A 17,058-nucleotide genomic window follows, 5' to 3' on the forward strand; every position below is an offset into this window, starting at 1 on the left:
TGGGAAGCAGAAGCAGGCGGATGTCTGTGTGTTCAAGGCCAGACTCTACAAAGTGACTTCCAGGACAGCAGCACTGTTACAGAGAAACACTGTCTTGGAAAACAAACAAACAAAAAAAGTCGTTGAAAGCAAAGTGACAGTAGAGCTCATTGTAACTGTCATATTTGTTAAATTTGAACTTGGACACAATGATGCACATATGTAGCTGTACTCTACGGGGCCAGGTATTGTACTCAGACATGAATTTATCATGTAAGTAGACCGAATATAACTGTGCTAGATACGAAAATATCAGGCTGTAGCTGTTGAGAGTTTGGTCACATCCAACTGATTTTCCATTCTACCCACAGCTCTTTTTTGTTAAAACAGCAGCAACACTTATTGGTCAGGAATTTGCAGGCCAAATGTGTCTCACTGTGTGTTTTGTAAATAAACTTCTATCAAAAGCCAGGCGTGGTGGCGCACGCCTTTAATCCCAGCACTCGGGAGGCAGAAGCAGGTGGATCTCTATGAGTTCAAGGCCAGCCTGGTCTACAAAGCAAGTCCAGGACAGCCAAGGCTACACAGAGAAACCCTGTCTCAAAAAACAAAACAAAATAAACAAATAAGTAAATAAAATAAGCCTCTATTGGGACTCAGCCATGTCGCTTGTTTAGGTGTTGTCTACGGCTGCTTTCACACTATGCCAGCAGAAATGTGTGGCTGCAACAGGAACCATATGGTTCAAAGAGTCTAAAATAAACCATAGGGTTTATTTTCCAGCTCTCTATTAAAAGTTAAACTCCTGGAATAGATAATGACAATCATTATAAATTATAATATATAATGATAATGATAATAATAATATTATTATTATTACTATTATTATTATTATTATTAACAGCTATTTGCTAAAAGCCTAAAAGTGTTATTAAAACAGCGACATCACTTTTTATTTCTCAAATTATCAAAGGCTAAATATATGGGTTATATGTAGGAAGATGAGAATAAGGAGTTTTCACCTACAGTTTCTAGAAGTCCAAATTGCACCATCTTTTAGGAAAGGGACTTGGCTTCGCTGGTAAAGTGATTACAGTGCAGCCTTAAAGACTCTGAGTTTGGGTCTTCGACATAAAAAGCCTCTCCAGGCTACCATGCAAGGACTCCCCTGCCATACTGCCCGGCCCCAGGGGCTTGCCTTAGCTTCTAGAAGATTCCACAACTCCTTTGCTCCCATATTCATCCTCATGGAACCAGAGCCAGGAGGCTGATGAAAACTAACCTGACTCTTCCTGGTGCTCTTTTTTGCCTCAAATGTGCATTTTTTAATTTTCTTTTTGTTCCGCGTTCTCTTTTTCATTATTGATCTGTATAAGAGTGACCACAAGACATAGTCAATATTAAGTTGTCTTGAGATCGCAAATGTCCATTGACATTAATCCAAAACTCTTCAATTTAGCCTCTGGAAGATTCTTAGAACAAGGGCAAAAAGCAGCAACATTCTTTGCCAAAATATCACACACACACACACACACACACACACACACACACAATGGTCTCTAGCCCATTCGCCAATACTACTCACCCCTGAAGCCTCTTGAGCTGGGCCTCCATAGTCCACACTGCTCCTACTAGGATGAAGATGCCCCATTAAGCCCTGCCTACTCCATTCATCATCTGCTCTAATGCAAAGACCCAAAGTCCACATTCCACTAACAAGCAGCAGGAACAAACCTGCCACAGCAACACGACACTCTCAGGCACTAAATTCTGCCTCCCTTACTGTTCTATTGCTCTGAAGGGACACCATGACCAAAGCAACTTATATTTTTTAAAAAATTAATTAGGGGCTTGCTTACATTTCAGAAGGTGAGTCCATGACCATCATGGCAGGGAGAATGGCAGGGGGCAGGCCAGCATGGCGCACGTGCAGTAGCTGGGGGCTTTTACGTCTTATCCACAAGCAGTAGGCACAGGGAGAAAGAAAGAGATGGCGCCTGGTGTGGGATTTTGAAACCTTGAAGGCCACACCACAAAGCCTCTACAAGGCCACACCTCTCAATCCTTGCTAAACAGTTCCACCAACCGGGAACCAAGCATTCAAATACATGAGCCTATGCGGACCATTCTAATTTAAACTACTATACCCCAGACCTCAACCCCAACCCCAATGCAATCCCTAACCCCAAACCCAACTCCAACCCCCAAACCAATCCTGTCGCCAAAGCAACACCTACCCACTCACTCTAACCCCAAACTAACTTTAAACCCAAAATAAAAGGTTCTCTTTTCACATGCTTACTGGTTCTTTGTTACAAAGGTCCTTTGTTATAAACTCGTGTTATAAATTCATGTTACTTGCTCATTGTTGTTGTTGTTGTTGTTGTTTCGGTGGTGGTGGTAAATCTGTCTTTCTTATTGCTTCGTAGAAGCTTTTTGTATTTTAACTGAGAATCCCTTATAATCTCTTTATGTTACAAATTTCTTCTGGTTTGGGCTTTCCTTTTCATTTTGCCTTTTGTAGCTAGAAATTCAGATTTGAACACAACTGGATAAATAATCAACCTTTTGCTGTTTTTTTTTTTTTTTGTACCTGGTTAAAAAGTCATTTCCTACATCTGTGTAAACATTAGGTCCCGTTTTTTCACATTTAGATCTTTGATGCACCTGGAATGTGTTGTTTCTGTGCAGTGTGACGTGATGCTCTTATTTTACTTTTACCATGTGGGTAGCCATATGACTGTTTATAAAGAGCCCGAAATTAGGAAGAAAATTATATGGTTTTAGTAGGAATAGATGAAAAACGCTAACTTTCATAAAACTTCATTAAAAAGGGGCTGGGTATGGTGGCACAGACTCAGACTTTTAATCCTAGCACTGGGGAGGCGGAGGGAGTAGCTCTCAGCCTGATCTACATGGCAAGTTCCAGGCTATACAGAGCTACATAGTAAGACGGTGCCTGGGGGGGGGGGCAGTGGTGGGGGGAAGCACTTCATAGAAAAGAATGCTCACGACTGAGATATAAGAAAGCATTTATTCAATATAGAAAATATTTAGCTATGGGAATCTCATGCCTCAAAATGAATTCCAGAGAGACTTGAGTATGAATGAAGAAATCATTTGAAAATGAGAACGCCGGAGGACAATATGTCAAGTAAAATACATCAGGCACAAAAAGATAAATGGCACATATTCTCACCCATATGTGAAGATCCTAAGAGGCAGAGTCTAGAGCAGTGGGTAACAGAGCCTGGTGGCTGCAGGGAGGGGCAGAGAGGATGGATAATGGGTAGAGTATGGTTGGATAAGAGAAATGCCTTCTGATTTTTTTTTTTTAGCACAGCAGGGTTGCTATGAGAGACAATTAATATAATGATTCAAAATAACTAGTAGGTAGGCTTGAATGGGCCCAGTACAAAGGAATGATTATGTTCTGAAGCCATCACATGACAGTTACCCTCACCTATAGCTGCGTGTGGCATACATACATGGACACCTCATTGGGGATGGTGGTCTACACCTTTAATCCCAGGACTCTGGGGGCAGAGGCCTACAGGCTGTGTCTGTGAGTTTGAGGCTGGCCTGGTATAGCAAGATCCGGGCCAACCAGGGCTGCATAGTGAAATCCTCAGCTCAGAGAAAAAAGAAGGAAGGAAAGAAGAGAAGGGAAGGGAAAGAAACAGAAGGGAAGGGAAGAATGGAAGAAAGGAAGGAAGGAAGGAAAGAAGAAAACAAAGGTCTCACTGTAGCCCATAAATGCTTACAATTGCCATGTGTCAAAGACTTTTTTAAAATCCAAAAGAACTATATTAGTAAACATGCATGACTCTTTTAATGGGGAAGGAAAAAAACAACCAAAAATATTTTTTCTTTTTTGTTGTTTTTGTTTTTTCTTTTCCTTTCTTTTCTTTCTTTTTTTCCCTCTCTGTCTGTTTTTGTTTTTTGAGACAGGGTCTCACTTTGTAGCCATTTTGTATTCAATCTCCATTGTTGCTTATAAGGAGAAATTAAGTAAAAAAAAAAAAAATTCACTCTGCTTCCTAAAACCAGTTTAAATTACTCTGTACATTTAATAGAATTGTACTAAAAATATTCTAGCAGACTTTAGAGTTTATTTTGTAAAATGCACACGAGGAATGAGCAGGGGATGTAGCTCACTGATAGAGCACTTGTCTGGTCTACACAAGGTCTTGAGTTTTGGTCCTCTGCACTTTGTAAAGAGGGGGGAAAAAAAGAGTCACAAAAAATATCTTCTCTAAGATGAATAACAGGAGAGGACTATTTCTGCTGGGCAGTGGTGGTGCACTCCTTTAATCCCATCACTTGGGAGGCAGAGGCAGGGGGATCTCTGTGAGTTCCAGGCCAGCCTGGTCTACAGAGTGAGTTCCAGGACAGCCAGGGCTACACAGTGAAACACTGTCTCAGAGGGGTGGGGGTGGGGGTTGGGAGGGGGAATGTTTTCTATTAAAACACATTTGAGAGTTGTTACTGTTGAGTTGGTTCTTGGCACATATCTGCAGGGAAGCAGCTGCCTATGATAGATGTCTCACCGCAGGAGGCCTCGGGCTTCTTCAAAGAACCTGCCGTTGTTTAGGACTAAAGCAGTGGGTTGCAGGTTGGTTGTTTTCTCCTTGAGTCTTACTGCAACATATTTGAGTGACAAATTTTAAGTAAATTAAAAATGGGCAAAGTGATGTTCTGATATGCAGAAGTATTGTGAAGTAATCCCCACAGCCAAGCTGATGAGTAGCATGTTTAATGTTTTCCACACCTGTATATATGTGCTGAGAATACCAAAGGTCAACAGTCTTAACAAGCAAACACTGCAGTGTTACTGTCGTAGGTTTTTCTATCACTGTGAGAAAGTCACCATGATGAAAAGCAACTTGGGGAGGAAAGGGTTTTTTTGGCTTATACTTGCACATCACTGTTCACCATCAAAGGAAGTCAGGGCAGGAACTCAAACAGGCCAGCAACCGGGAGGCAGGAGCCGGTGCAGAGGCCATGGAGAGCGCTGCTTTTACTGGCTTGTTCCCTGTGGCTTGCTTATCCTGCTTTCTTATAGAGCCCAGGACCACCAGCTCAGGGATGGCACCACCCACAATGGGCTGCGCCCGTCCCTATCGATCACTATGCTCTGCGGGCTTGTCTATGGCTGGATATTGTGGCGGGATTTTCTCAGCTGAGGTTCCTCCTCCTCAGATGACTATAGCTTTTGTCAAGTTGGCATAAAACTATCCAGCACAGGGTAAATAACTCAGAGTAAATGAAACCGTCATTTTGAAGTACCTCCTAAACAACCATGTTCGTTGGCCAATATATATATAGTCCATCAATAGGCGAATGGATAAAGAAAGCGTGAGACACACACACAGGCATATTGTAATATTACCTAGCCTTTGAAAAGGGGAGCATCATGCCACTTGCAAAATGGTGAGTGAGCCTAGAGGACATTATGCTAAGCGAACCAAGCAAAACTTTTGTCTTTAAATGTTTGCTGTAAGAACTCACGCTCTCCCTGTGCCTGTAGGCCATCCCTCTAGCAAACTGCCTGTGCCCTATACATCCATGCCTCTCAGGATTAGAGGATCTACCACACCGCCTTGCTACCCAAAGGGAGGTTTCCAGGCAACATCAGCATCCCTTGCAAGCTAGTTGGAAATGAGGGTATCCTAGCTCACTCCAAACTGGAGTCATTTTAACCAGCTCCCTGGAGGAGTTCTATGCACAGCAAAGTCTGAGGAGAGATGTTCCACAGCAGTTTTCTTGTCCGAGGAATAAAACTACCTGTTATTTGATACTTGTTTTCCTTGAATTAAGCTTTATTTTAAAAGTGTTGTCTTTTGTACTGTAATTTAAAAAAACCAGCCCCAGCGGCACATGGTTATAGTTATTTTTAATCTCTCTCTTTTAGGACACGTTCCCAGTGGCCTCAAGTGCCATCCTGACCAGGAGCACCTGATCTACCCGCTGGGCTGCACCATCCTCATCCAGGCAATAAACAGTCACGAGCAGAACTTCCTGCACGGCCACGGTAACAACGTCTCCTGTTTGGCCATCTCCAAGGAAGGAGACTATATTGCCTCTGGACAAGTCACCTTCATGGGGTTCAAGGTGAATAAAACGGAAATAATTGGCTGCCACGTTTACGTAGAGGCGCCTCCCGGGAAGAGCCGCCCGGCTGCCGGGTTCCTAGCTCTGTGCTTTGTCCGTCCTTCATCATTTATGTATAAAACAGTCACGAGAGAAAGTAGCTAAGATGAGGGGCCCTTAGCTCGGACACCATATGGACATCAGCTGCTGCCCATCTCCCTGCTGCCAGGGCCCTTTGCGCTTTGCTTTGCCTTCTCTTGCTCCCAACCCATCAAGCTGCCCCGCCCCACCCCCACCCCCATCCCCACCCCGAAAGATTGTGGTATCTTTGTCCCAGATGCTGCAGCTTGTGACCGCAAGGGCTGAGCTTAAATCTGCTCCTGTTCGGTCGCTGTCTGTCATGCTTACACTACATGGTGGAATACATGGGGGGAGTCGCATTATTGAGTATTTCTCCCCCAGGAGCGGCAGCCTCCCCTTCAGCAGTTACTAAAGCCTGTCGAGGGTCTGACACTGTTATTCTCGGCCCTCAGGCAGACATCATTCTGTGGGACTACAAGAAGAGGGAGCTGATTGCTCGGCTGTCACTGCACAAGGGCAAAATCGAAGCCCTGGCCTTTTCGCCCAATGATTTGTACTTGGTTTCTCTTGGGGGTCCCGATGATGGAAGGTAATAAATTAGGTGTACTTATGTTTCTCTCTCTCTCTCTCTCTCTCTCTCCTCTCTCCCCCTACCCCTCCCTCCCTCCCTCCCTCCCCCCACTCTCTTTTGGAGGGGAGGTTGTTGTTGAGGTTTTTTTTTTTTTGGTCTGTTTGCCCATTTGTTTTGAGACAGGCTTTCTCTCTGTAGCCTTGGCTGTCCTAGAACCCTCTTGTAGACCAGGCTGGCCTTGAACTCAGAAATCTACCTGCCTCTGACTCCCAAGTGCTGGGATCAAAGTCATGTACCGCTGCCCAGATACTTACAGATTTTCTACCAGATGTGGCAGACATGAAGTGTCTTGGCCTTTCCAGGCCCTCTGTTGGTCTTCACACATCTGAGTGTGCTCTTATGTGTGAAAAGGCCATGAGAAAAATAGCTCAGAAGAGGCCCTCAGCTCTGGCTGTTCATGGACATTAATACCTTGAACTACTTTTACATATACAATATTTTTCTTATTTGACCATCACAAGTGTACAAAGATATATGGTTCTATGTCCTCCCAAACGCACAGAAATTTGATAATGTTTGCATGATTTTTGCTCCTTTGGTAATCATTTGTAAGTGTTCCCACCATCTCTGGGCCATGCCCCGTTTGAGTGTTTTTGTTTTTTTTTTCATAAGAAACATAGCCAGAAATTTTCTGTTAATATTCTTACCTCTGCTTAAAGGAGCTGTTCCTAGCCATGCATGCACACTGAATCATCTGAAGAAATTTCAGAAGGCCCAGTGTACGAGTTCCACTCATAGAGTCTCATGGAGACTGACCATTAGCCCACCTTTCCTCTACCCTGTGCTAGAAGACTTGTCTGGGGAAACTGTCACCTCTGGAAAAACTGCTAATATTTTGTCACTTCGAGCTTGACTTTAGACTATCTAAAATCTGCTTACAGGAAGTTAGTGTTTGAGGGAACCAATAGATAAAGGTCGATGGGCCAGGAAAATGCAGTGTCACCGTGGTGAGGAAGGCCAGGTTCTGACAGGTGGTGGCTTCACACAATTAGTCTGATTTTGAGGCTTTGGAAGGGCTCCAGTCATCCAGTCCTCCTGGCTGGGTGCTGGAGGGAAGACCAAAACCACAGTAAATAGTGGAGAACATTCCATGGTGTGCTTTTCTATGTAAACATTTTATTTTTTGCAACCGATTTACTAATTTTTGTATTAGTATTATCATAGTCTTTCTGTTGCAATGCAGATTCTGTCTTAGTTACTTTTCAATTGCTGTGATAAAAACACCTTGGCCAAGGCAACTCATTTTAAAACAATGCTTAGTTTGGTGCTTACTGTCTTAGAGAGTTAGAGTCCATGGCCCACCACAGCAGGAAACATGGCAGCGGGCAAACGGGCATGGCACTGGGGCAGTAGCTAAGAGCTTACTTCTTCTTTTTAAAAAATATTTATTTATTTATTTATTTATTTACTTATTTATTTATTTATTATGTATACAGTGCTCTGTCTGCATGCACACCTGCAGGCCAGAAGAGGGCATCAGATCACGGTATAGATGGTTGTGAGCCATGTAGTTGCTGGGAATTGAACTCATGACCTCTGGAAGAGCAGTTAGTGCTCTTAACCTCTGAGCTATCCCCAAGAGCTTACTTCTTAAGATACAACCACAAGGCCAAGGAGACACTGGGAATGGTTGGAGTCATTTGAAACCTTAAATCCTGCCCCCCCCACCCCCAGTGATATACAATGGTATACCTCCTCTAATTAGGCCATACCTCCTAATCATTGCAAAATAGTTCAACCAACCAGGGACCCAGTACTCAAACACAGGAGCCTATGGGGGCCAGTCTCACTTAGATCATCTGCGTGTATCTGCAGAGATGGTCTACAAGCCAAGCACGTGAGTCTCCCCATGACTTCCCTCTCATCCCCTCACCATTAAGGACTCTATCATTGGCTGAAGACTCTTGAATTAATATCATTTATTAATTTTTAGTCAGGAAATGAAATAATGGGTTTGGTTATGACAGTTCCATATAGATATCTTGTCGTACATTGTTTATGTTTGTTTCCCCCACAACCTACCTTATCCCTCCCTGCTAACTTATTGCATTACTGAGATAGGTTTCCTTCTTTTAAATTTGTATTTATTTACTTATTTGTCTATGAGTGTTTTGGCTGCATGCATGTCTACCCTTATGGATTCCTAATAATTAGGTATCCAATTTAATGATAAATTAATATTCTGGGTTTTACAAATATTTTTAAAGATTTAAATATTCCAACTACGTATGTATCTATGTGTCTGTCTGTCTGTCCGTCTGTCCATCTGTGTGCTGGAATGCACATGTGGACATCAGAGAACAACTTGTCCATATGCTCTTTTCACCATGTGGGTCCCACAACTTGCACTCAGGTCACCAGGATGCTTGGTGGAGGGCACCTTCACTCCCTGAGCCATCTCGTAGCCTAAGGGGAAGAAAAAATTTTTGTTCTTGTTTGTTGGTTTTTTGTTTGTTTGTTTTCAAGACAGGGTTTCTCTTGTGTAGCGTTGGCTGGCCTGGACTTGATTTGTAGACCAGGCTGGCCTCGAACTCACAGAGATCCACCTGCCTCTGCCTCCTCGAGTGCTGGGATTAATAGGCGTGCACCACCACACCAGATTGGAAGAAAAGTTTTTTTTTTAAGATTTATTTATTTATTACATTCATAGTGTTGTTGCCTTCATGTACACCTGCACGATGGAAGAGGGCACCAGATCTCATTGTAGATGGTTATGAGCCACCATGTGGCTGCTGGGAATTGAACTCAGGGCCTTTAGGAAGAACAGCCAGTGCTCTTAACCTCTGAGCCATCTCTCCAGCCCCAAGAAAAGTTTTTTTTTAAAGCCAGTACAGGCAATGAGAGGCCATTTTAGGTCCCACGGAGTGAGTACCAGAAGGTTGTAAGACACCGGAGGTGGGTGCTGGTAGCCAAACTGCGGTCCTTTGGAAGAGCAGCAAGTGCTTTTAACCACTTCAACTCCAGCCCCAAGGAAGAATTTTATATGGAATGAATGCTTGCATGCTTTGATGCTTGTGTTTCTAAAATGCCTTGATTGATAGGGTCACTGGCTTCCAGCCCCAGAATCATTTTCCTTCAAGATTTTAAGGCATCACACATGTGTCTTCTAGTAAGCAGTGTGATTGGCTGGAGATGCTTGGGGGTCAGGAGGCGAGAGGCAGAGTGCAGTGTTTGTGTTTCCTTCTTAGTAACATTTCATTTTGTTCTTTTTCTTCCTAGAACCACTAAAACAGTTGTTAACTTTGAAAATCTGATTTCCCCTCTTGGGTGACCTATCCCCTTCTTGTTTGGCAGTGTGGTGGTTTGGAGCATAGCCAAAAGAGATGCCATTTGTGGCAGCCCCGCGGCAGGCCTCAATGTCGGCAATGCCACCAGCGTGGTCTACTCTAGGTGCCGAGATGAGATGTTTGTCACTGCTGGAAAGTAAGTCTGCACAGTGTGAATGCCAGACTCACAGATTATCACATCACCTGCACAGAAAACACCTTTGTGTCAGTCAGGGTGTGGGGACAGGGGAGGGACGTGTCTTGAGTCTTGGACAAATGCCTTACATTGTAATTTTTGTAAGCACTGAAAAAAAAAAACCTCTCAGCTGGATATATTTTAAGTATGTTTCTTTGAAAATGCTGTTGAGGAAAGATTCTGCTGAATGGTTAAAGAGTTCTTTTAAAAAAATTCATTACATTTATTTATGTACTGTATGTATGTGACCATGCTAGCATCTGGAGGTCAAAGGCCACTTCCGGGAATCTTCTCTTCCATCATATAGGTGCTGAGGTTTGAACTGGGCTTGGCAGCAAGCTCCTTTACCCATAACCACCTCACCGGCCCGGAACTCTTCTTAGGATTCGGTTTTGTCACTGAAAAGACACGATTGATTTCTGATCCACGCTCGCCAAGTAATTTGCACAACTACATGAATTCACTTCCTGGTTGGTATTTCTTACCACCTGCTCTTGATTTAGGTCTAATGAAGTGATATTTTGGAAAAAAAAAAAAAAGAACCATGCCAAGATATTTCAAATGTTTAAGCTATTAGCCACGGGACATAACTCGGGTAGGGTCAGCTTCAGCCAGCTTATGGCGAGCGAGCTGAACATCTGAACAGACCCTGCATCTGTCCCACAGCATCAATTAATTTACGAATTGGCAAGCAGAGCCCCGCTTGGTGCCCTGAAGGGAAGGTGGAGCAGATATAAAAGCATCCTTTCCCACACCATCCACCAGCTGTAAGGGAAGAAATCGTAAACTCTAAGACAGAAGGAGTTCAGTCAAACTGTCTTTGCAATCCCTCTGCCGTCTCTCACACATGAAAGGTAGGACAGTCGGTTCCTTCCCCTGCCAGAGTGAAGCATCCGTACTGCTCTCCCTCTGTGATGTTGCCTGTCCCTACCTTGGGGCACACACGCTGTGTTTATTCCATGGCTGAGTGAGGAAGGACTCACTGAGAGGTGGTAAATGGTAAATTCCTTGGCAGCCATAAAAGCCCTCCCCTGTCAGGCAAATCTCGTCAGAACCCTACCCGCTCTTCCTACCCAGACTGAAGCTCTGCTCTGCAGCCCCTGGTCTGGTCTGCAGAGCAGCTCGACTCTTTGTTTTCCTGGATCTGGGCTCCTCGGTTCCTTAGCGGCTGAAGGCAACCATCTGTTCATTCTAATGTCTGTAGGCAAGGTTTCTCCAAATTCACACTGGAAGTTTCATAGGAAACAATGTTTTTGGGGGTCATCTGTATTCCAAGCTGGCTTCAACTTCATGTGACACCAGTACGTTCTTAAGTGAAATTTGTGACTTAAGTGAAGTTGTGACGCTGGGATTCCTGGTTTCTCTGTCACAATCATGCTTTTGTGTACTTTACTGTATGGTCTCCCTGAGACAGGCCAAACACCCCACGCTTCAGCATCCACGTGAGATCTACTAGTCAGGCGATGGCCCGGTGCTCATGTGCGCACCCTCTCTCTCTCTCTCTCTCTGTCTCTCTCTCTCTCTCTCTCTGTCTCTCTCTCTCTCTCTCTCCCTCTCCCTCCCTATCTCTTCACTTTGAAAGAATACATGGAGCCGGGCGTGGTGGCACACGCCTTTAATCCCAGCACTCCGGAGGCAGAGGCAGGAGGATTGCTGTGAGTTCGAGGCCAGCCTGGTCTACAAAATGAGTCCAGGACAGCCAAGGCTACACAGAGAAACCCTGTCTCGAAAAACCAAAAAAAGAAAAAAAAAAAAAGAAAAAGGAAAAAAAATTCTTGAGCATTTACTATGTCTATAATTCTGTAGGCTAAAAATAAAGAAAAACAAAAGTTGGCATATTCTAATTAATACTCTCTGATTTGAGATGTTGGCAGAATTCTTTGTAATTTTTTTTATAATACTTTCACTAATCTTGAGGATTTCACTCGACGTACTTTGATTCTATTCACCTTGGTATTGTAATTATTATTACAGAATTGTTAATTTAGATGAACTCAACTATATAACCGTGAAATGCCAGCCACATATCAAGTGCTGCTTTAATCACTAACTTACACTTTCACTCACTTAATCTCATCTCTCTTTCCTTGGAGACAGGAATCTCCAAATTAAAATATCCTCCATTAAGCAAGGAGCACGCCCGTGACCCCCACACTTGGAAAGCAGTGGCAGGAGTTTTAAGGCTAGCCTTAGTTACACAGTGAATTTGAGGCCAGCCTGGGCTACGTGAGATCCCGCCTCTAAAAGAAAAAAAAATTATCACACTTTTAAACGTTTCTACGCAGCTGAGCACCTTGACTTACTTTTCCCTGACTGAGGTTTGGTGTCCGAAACGAATGTCTTCCGCGCTCTCTCTCTCCCACGCCAGACTCTGGTGCATTCCCTGTAGATTCCACCTGAGTGAGATCATCCAATATTTGTCTTTCTGTGACTGGCTCAGTCCAGCTCGCATGATGCTCTCCAGATGTCCACCTTGCTTAAGGCTGAGCAGTGTTCCTCTGTGTGCATGCACACTGTCTTCACCCATTCATCTGTTGATGGACACTCAGAGAGTATGCACCGCAATAACAATACTTCATAACGGAACGTGCACACAGCATATGTTAACACTGAGGGTTGCTGGGAGTGGGTTTCAAGTGTTCTTACTAGGAAGAGATAAGTGAGGTATTGCATGTGCTTAGTAGTTTAATTTAACCATTCCACAGTATATACATACATGTATTAAAACAAGCTGTATATAATAAGTATATTTTAATATGACTTGTCAATAATAAGAGGAAAAGACTGAAAATGAAAAACCCTGGTTTGTTCTACATTTATTTGCATGGTTAATTAATTCACCTTTGAGACAGGGCCACACTATGTATCCTTAGCCATCCGGGAACTTACTATGGAGACCAGGCTGGCCTTATACTGAAAGATCTGCCTGCCTCTGTGTCCTGTCTACATGTTGACAGTAAAGGCTGTGCCATGTCTGGCTTGTTTGCTTGATTATATGCATGCTTGTTTTCACTACAGTGGGAAGAGAACGCATGTCAGTGTGTGCCAGTGCTGAGTGTGAGTCCTCTTGGGTCGTGCGCAAGCTTGGTCTGTATCATCTCACTCGGAGAGTCAGGCATCATAGCCTACCTCTCAGGGTTGCCATGAGATTGAGTGGAAAGTTCTCAAAGTGTACAGTGGGCTAAAAGAGTAAAACTCCTCAAAAAAATGTTTCTCTCCCCTCTTCTCAGCTTCTCCTTCGAGACGAGGCAAATACCTTAAAGAGATGTGATGCAATGATTAAAAGGGTACCCATTTGATTGTGATTTTTTTTTTGCCTTTGTAGTGGGACAATTCGAGTGTGGGAACTGGATCTTCCAAACAGAAAAATCTGGCCAACCGAGTGCCAAACGGGACAGATGAAAAGAATTGTCCTGAGTACTGGAGTAGGTACCACCTCAAGTGCCATCACATCAAGTGGCTATTAGTGCAAGCACCTGCAACCATTCCTGAGCAGGGGTGGGGTGTGTGCCCTGAGCCAGGCTAGGGGGCAAGAAATGAGGAGGAGGAGGAGGAGGAGGAGGTACTGTTCAGAGGGAGCACCACAGCTGGGAAGGAGCTGTGCATCACCTAGAGGTCCCATTTTACTGAGACCTGAGCTGTCACCAAACACCCACAGCCTGACCTGGGGGAAAGCAGCACAGCCAGCTGACGCTGAGAGCATGCAGAACCACCACTGCTCTTTTTTTCCTTTGGAAATAAAGTGTCTGATGGCAAAATGCATTGCTGAAATGCAGATTCTTTCACAAAGAGACATTATTAGTATGTTTGAATGTGGATACACAATCCATTCATAGAACTCTCTGGTTGGTCCATTGACGTATTCCTCCTTTTTAATGCATAGTCCTTTTTATGAACATAGCCTTTGGACACTGTGAGAAAAAGCAAATGTGTATCCTCAGAGGAGAAGCACATCTTTATCCTAAGAGCCCTTTGGAGTGACTCACAGTTGGCACTGCTAATACACGTTAGCAGCAGACCCAACTGAGAGTCAAGTACAATTCCTCGTCCAACACCGCCTCCAGCTGCGGGTGGCCCTGTCTCCGTTCCTCTCACAGCTGTGCTGACCTACCCTTGAGTCTTAGGAGACAGATGTTACCGTGAGTTTCTTTGTCAGTCATTATGGAATTTCATCTCCTCCCTAACTGTGGCTTCATAGACCACTGGGGACACTCGGGTCTTCAGGTTTCTGCTTTGTGACCTCCTAGATGGCCAGCGACGACAGCTTTTTCTACCTCGGTACCACGACCGGGGATATTCTAAAACTGAACCCCAAGACCAAACTGCTGGCAGACACTGGGCCTGCGAAGGACAAATTCAGCTTGGTGAGTAAAACCTATCAAAGTATGATCCAACCCTCTCTCTCATTTCCTTCCCTCAACTGACAGGACAGACTTTTATTAAGGAAAAGTCTGGTGGGTGAGTGGGAGGCAAATTAGCAACGGATACAAAGCCACACCCAAGTCAGCTTGGCCAAGCTGCACTGGCCAGTTGTCCAAGCCCTGCTCCCTGGCTCTCTTCTGTTGTCCAAGCCCTGCTCCCTGGCTCTCTTCAGGTCAGAGCCATTCCTAGGTGCCATTCTAAGGTATCAGTTGCTCATTTCCCTCTCTTCAAAGCGCAAGATCTGTTTCTTTTATTATTTGAAACTATATTGGTTCTAGTCCAGTTGCCATCTATGAGAGAGGTGTGGGGTTTTTTTTCACCTATAAGGATGTGTGTGTGTGTGTGTGTGTGTGTAAGAGAGAGAGAGAGAGAGAGAGAATGTGTGTGTGTGTCTGTGTGTGTGTGTGTGTGTGTGTGTGAGAGAGAGAGAGAGAGAGAGAGAGAGAGAGAGAGAGAGAGAATGTGTGTGTGTGTCTGTGTGTGTGTGTGTGTGTGTGTGAGAGAGAGAGAGAATGTGTGTGTGTGTGTGTGTGTGTGTGTGTGAGAGAGAGAGAGAGAATGTGTGTGTGTGTGTGTGAGAGAGAGAGAGAGAGAGAGAATGTGTGTGTGTGTGTGTGTGTGTGTGTGTGAGAGAGAGAGAGAGAGAGAGAGAGAGAGAGAGAGAAAGAGAGAGAGAGAATGTGTGTGTGTGTGTGTGTGTGTGTGTGTGTGTGTGTGTGTGTGTTCAACTCTAATAGCTGGGATCTCAGGTTGTAGTCTCAGAGGTGCTGCCAAAAGTCGTTCACGAGAACAAGAAATCAGAAGTGCGTAGTTGCTGAAGTTTCAACAGTTCTTGTCAAAAACTCCTGTAAGCAATGCTAACATTTAAACAAAAGTCAAAGGCCCACACTGAATGAAGACTCTATACAATAAGGACTGCCATCTCTGACGCGCCCGGGAAGTTCCAAGGGCAGCTGTCACTAAGCTGAGGTGGAAGGTTTTTGTGCTAAGTCCCGCACCTGCCTGTCTCACTTCCCCTATCAGAACAGATGGCTCCTGTGGAAGCACAGCTACTCCCCCACTTAACAGACATCCTCAAGGAACTGAAATACTATGCCATCCTCTTGGGGAAATGTCAGTTTCTTTAATCAAAACATCATCATTTAACAGTCAAGCTTTTAAAGAAATCCACAAAACTGGGAAGAGGCCATGATGCAGATACTACAGATAGAGGAGTATTTAGAAATCATTCTTTAGGAGAATCAAAGGACCTAGATCAATGGTTTTCAAATTATTTAGGGGAGACAGATTCTAATACTAAGCAGATAAAACGAGGCCAATGAGAGCAAAGGGAGACCCAGCCTAGAGCTCTACCAGTTCCAAGGCCTGCTAGGTCTCCAAAGGCCACCTGAGGACACTGCTTGAAAACTGCGGCTAGGCATGGCTTCTTCTTGTTTGTTTTGTTTTTAATGCCTGACAGCATTGACAGTGACAGCACTTGGGGGCTAAGCCTCCACACAGCAGATGCTGGCTGTGGAAGAGCCCCTCAAACCTCCAGCATTTCAGCCTCCTCCAAATTCTTGCAATGCTGGTCATCCATCTCAAGAGGGATGGTTAGTCCCACAAAGCAGCGACTCCAGCTCAGCCTTCACACGGCTGGAAAGAAAAGATTGCTGGAAGGATGAAAAGATGAGCAGTGGTACTGAAGATGCCTTGTTGGAAAATCAAAGGGCCTTGGACAGTTACTGCTTTTGAAACTCTACTTAAACGGTTGATTCCCTAAAGAGAAAGGCAAAGAAGTATCATGGTTTAAAATCAGGCCATTGATAAAGAGTGCTACATTCGAAGAAGCTGGCCGTGACGGTGATGTAATAACAAAAACAGGATGGTTTTACAAGGTCTCAATGAGACGACAGATGAAAGTAATCAGAGAAGAAATAATAGAGAGATAGTGTGTGTTCGTGGGTAGGGAGACAACACTATTGTTTAAATGTTAGTTCTTGCACTGGTGGGCTCACACCTGGACTCCTAGCACTTGGGAGGCAGTGGCAGAAGTATCAGCAGTTCACAATTATCTTTGGCTATGTTGTGAGTTCAAAACCAGCTTGAGTTACATGAGAGTCTGTTAACTCTCTCTCTCTCTCTCTCTCTCTCTCTCTCTCTCTCTCTCTCTCTCTCTCTCACACACACACACACACACACACACACACACACACACACACACACACACACACTGGAAGCCAGTTCTTCCAACTGAATTTACAGATTTAATGTAATCGTGACCTAAACCCAGAGTTAATTAAAGCTGCTGAGAAACTGACTCCGTCAGTGATTAAAAAAAAAAAAAAAAAAGCTGCAAAGGATCCAGAGCAGCTAGCATAGCACTGAAGAGCTGTTGGAGGAGTTCGAGT

At 44.2% G+C, this 17,058-nt stretch overlaps 1 protein-coding gene across 1 annotated transcript in view; it reads left to right on the forward strand.

Moving 5' to 3' along the window:
• Positions 1 to 17,058, forward strand: part of CFAP52 (cilia and flagella associated protein 52) — a 41,494-nt gene that overhangs the window by 2,315 nt on the left and 22,121 nt on the right. Inside the window, exons 2-6 of the mRNA XM_084761864.1 lie at positions 5,894 to 6,093; positions 6,606 to 6,742; positions 10,079 to 10,207; positions 13,572 to 13,671; positions 14,494 to 14,610. Of these exons, the coding sequence (XP_084617990.1) occupies positions 5,894 to 6,093; positions 6,606 to 6,742; positions 10,079 to 10,207; positions 13,572 to 13,671; positions 14,494 to 14,610 (683 nt within the window). The remainder of the gene's footprint in view (positions 1 to 5,893; positions 6,094 to 6,605; positions 6,743 to 10,078; positions 10,208 to 13,571; positions 13,672 to 14,493; positions 14,611 to 17,058) is intronic.

This window comes from Acomys minous (assembly GCF_964271855.1).
Source record: "Acomys minous genome assembly, chromosome: 16".
In the NCBI taxonomy this organism is placed as follows: domain Eukaryota; kingdom Metazoa; phylum Chordata; class Mammalia; order Rodentia; family Muridae; genus Acomys; species Acomys minous.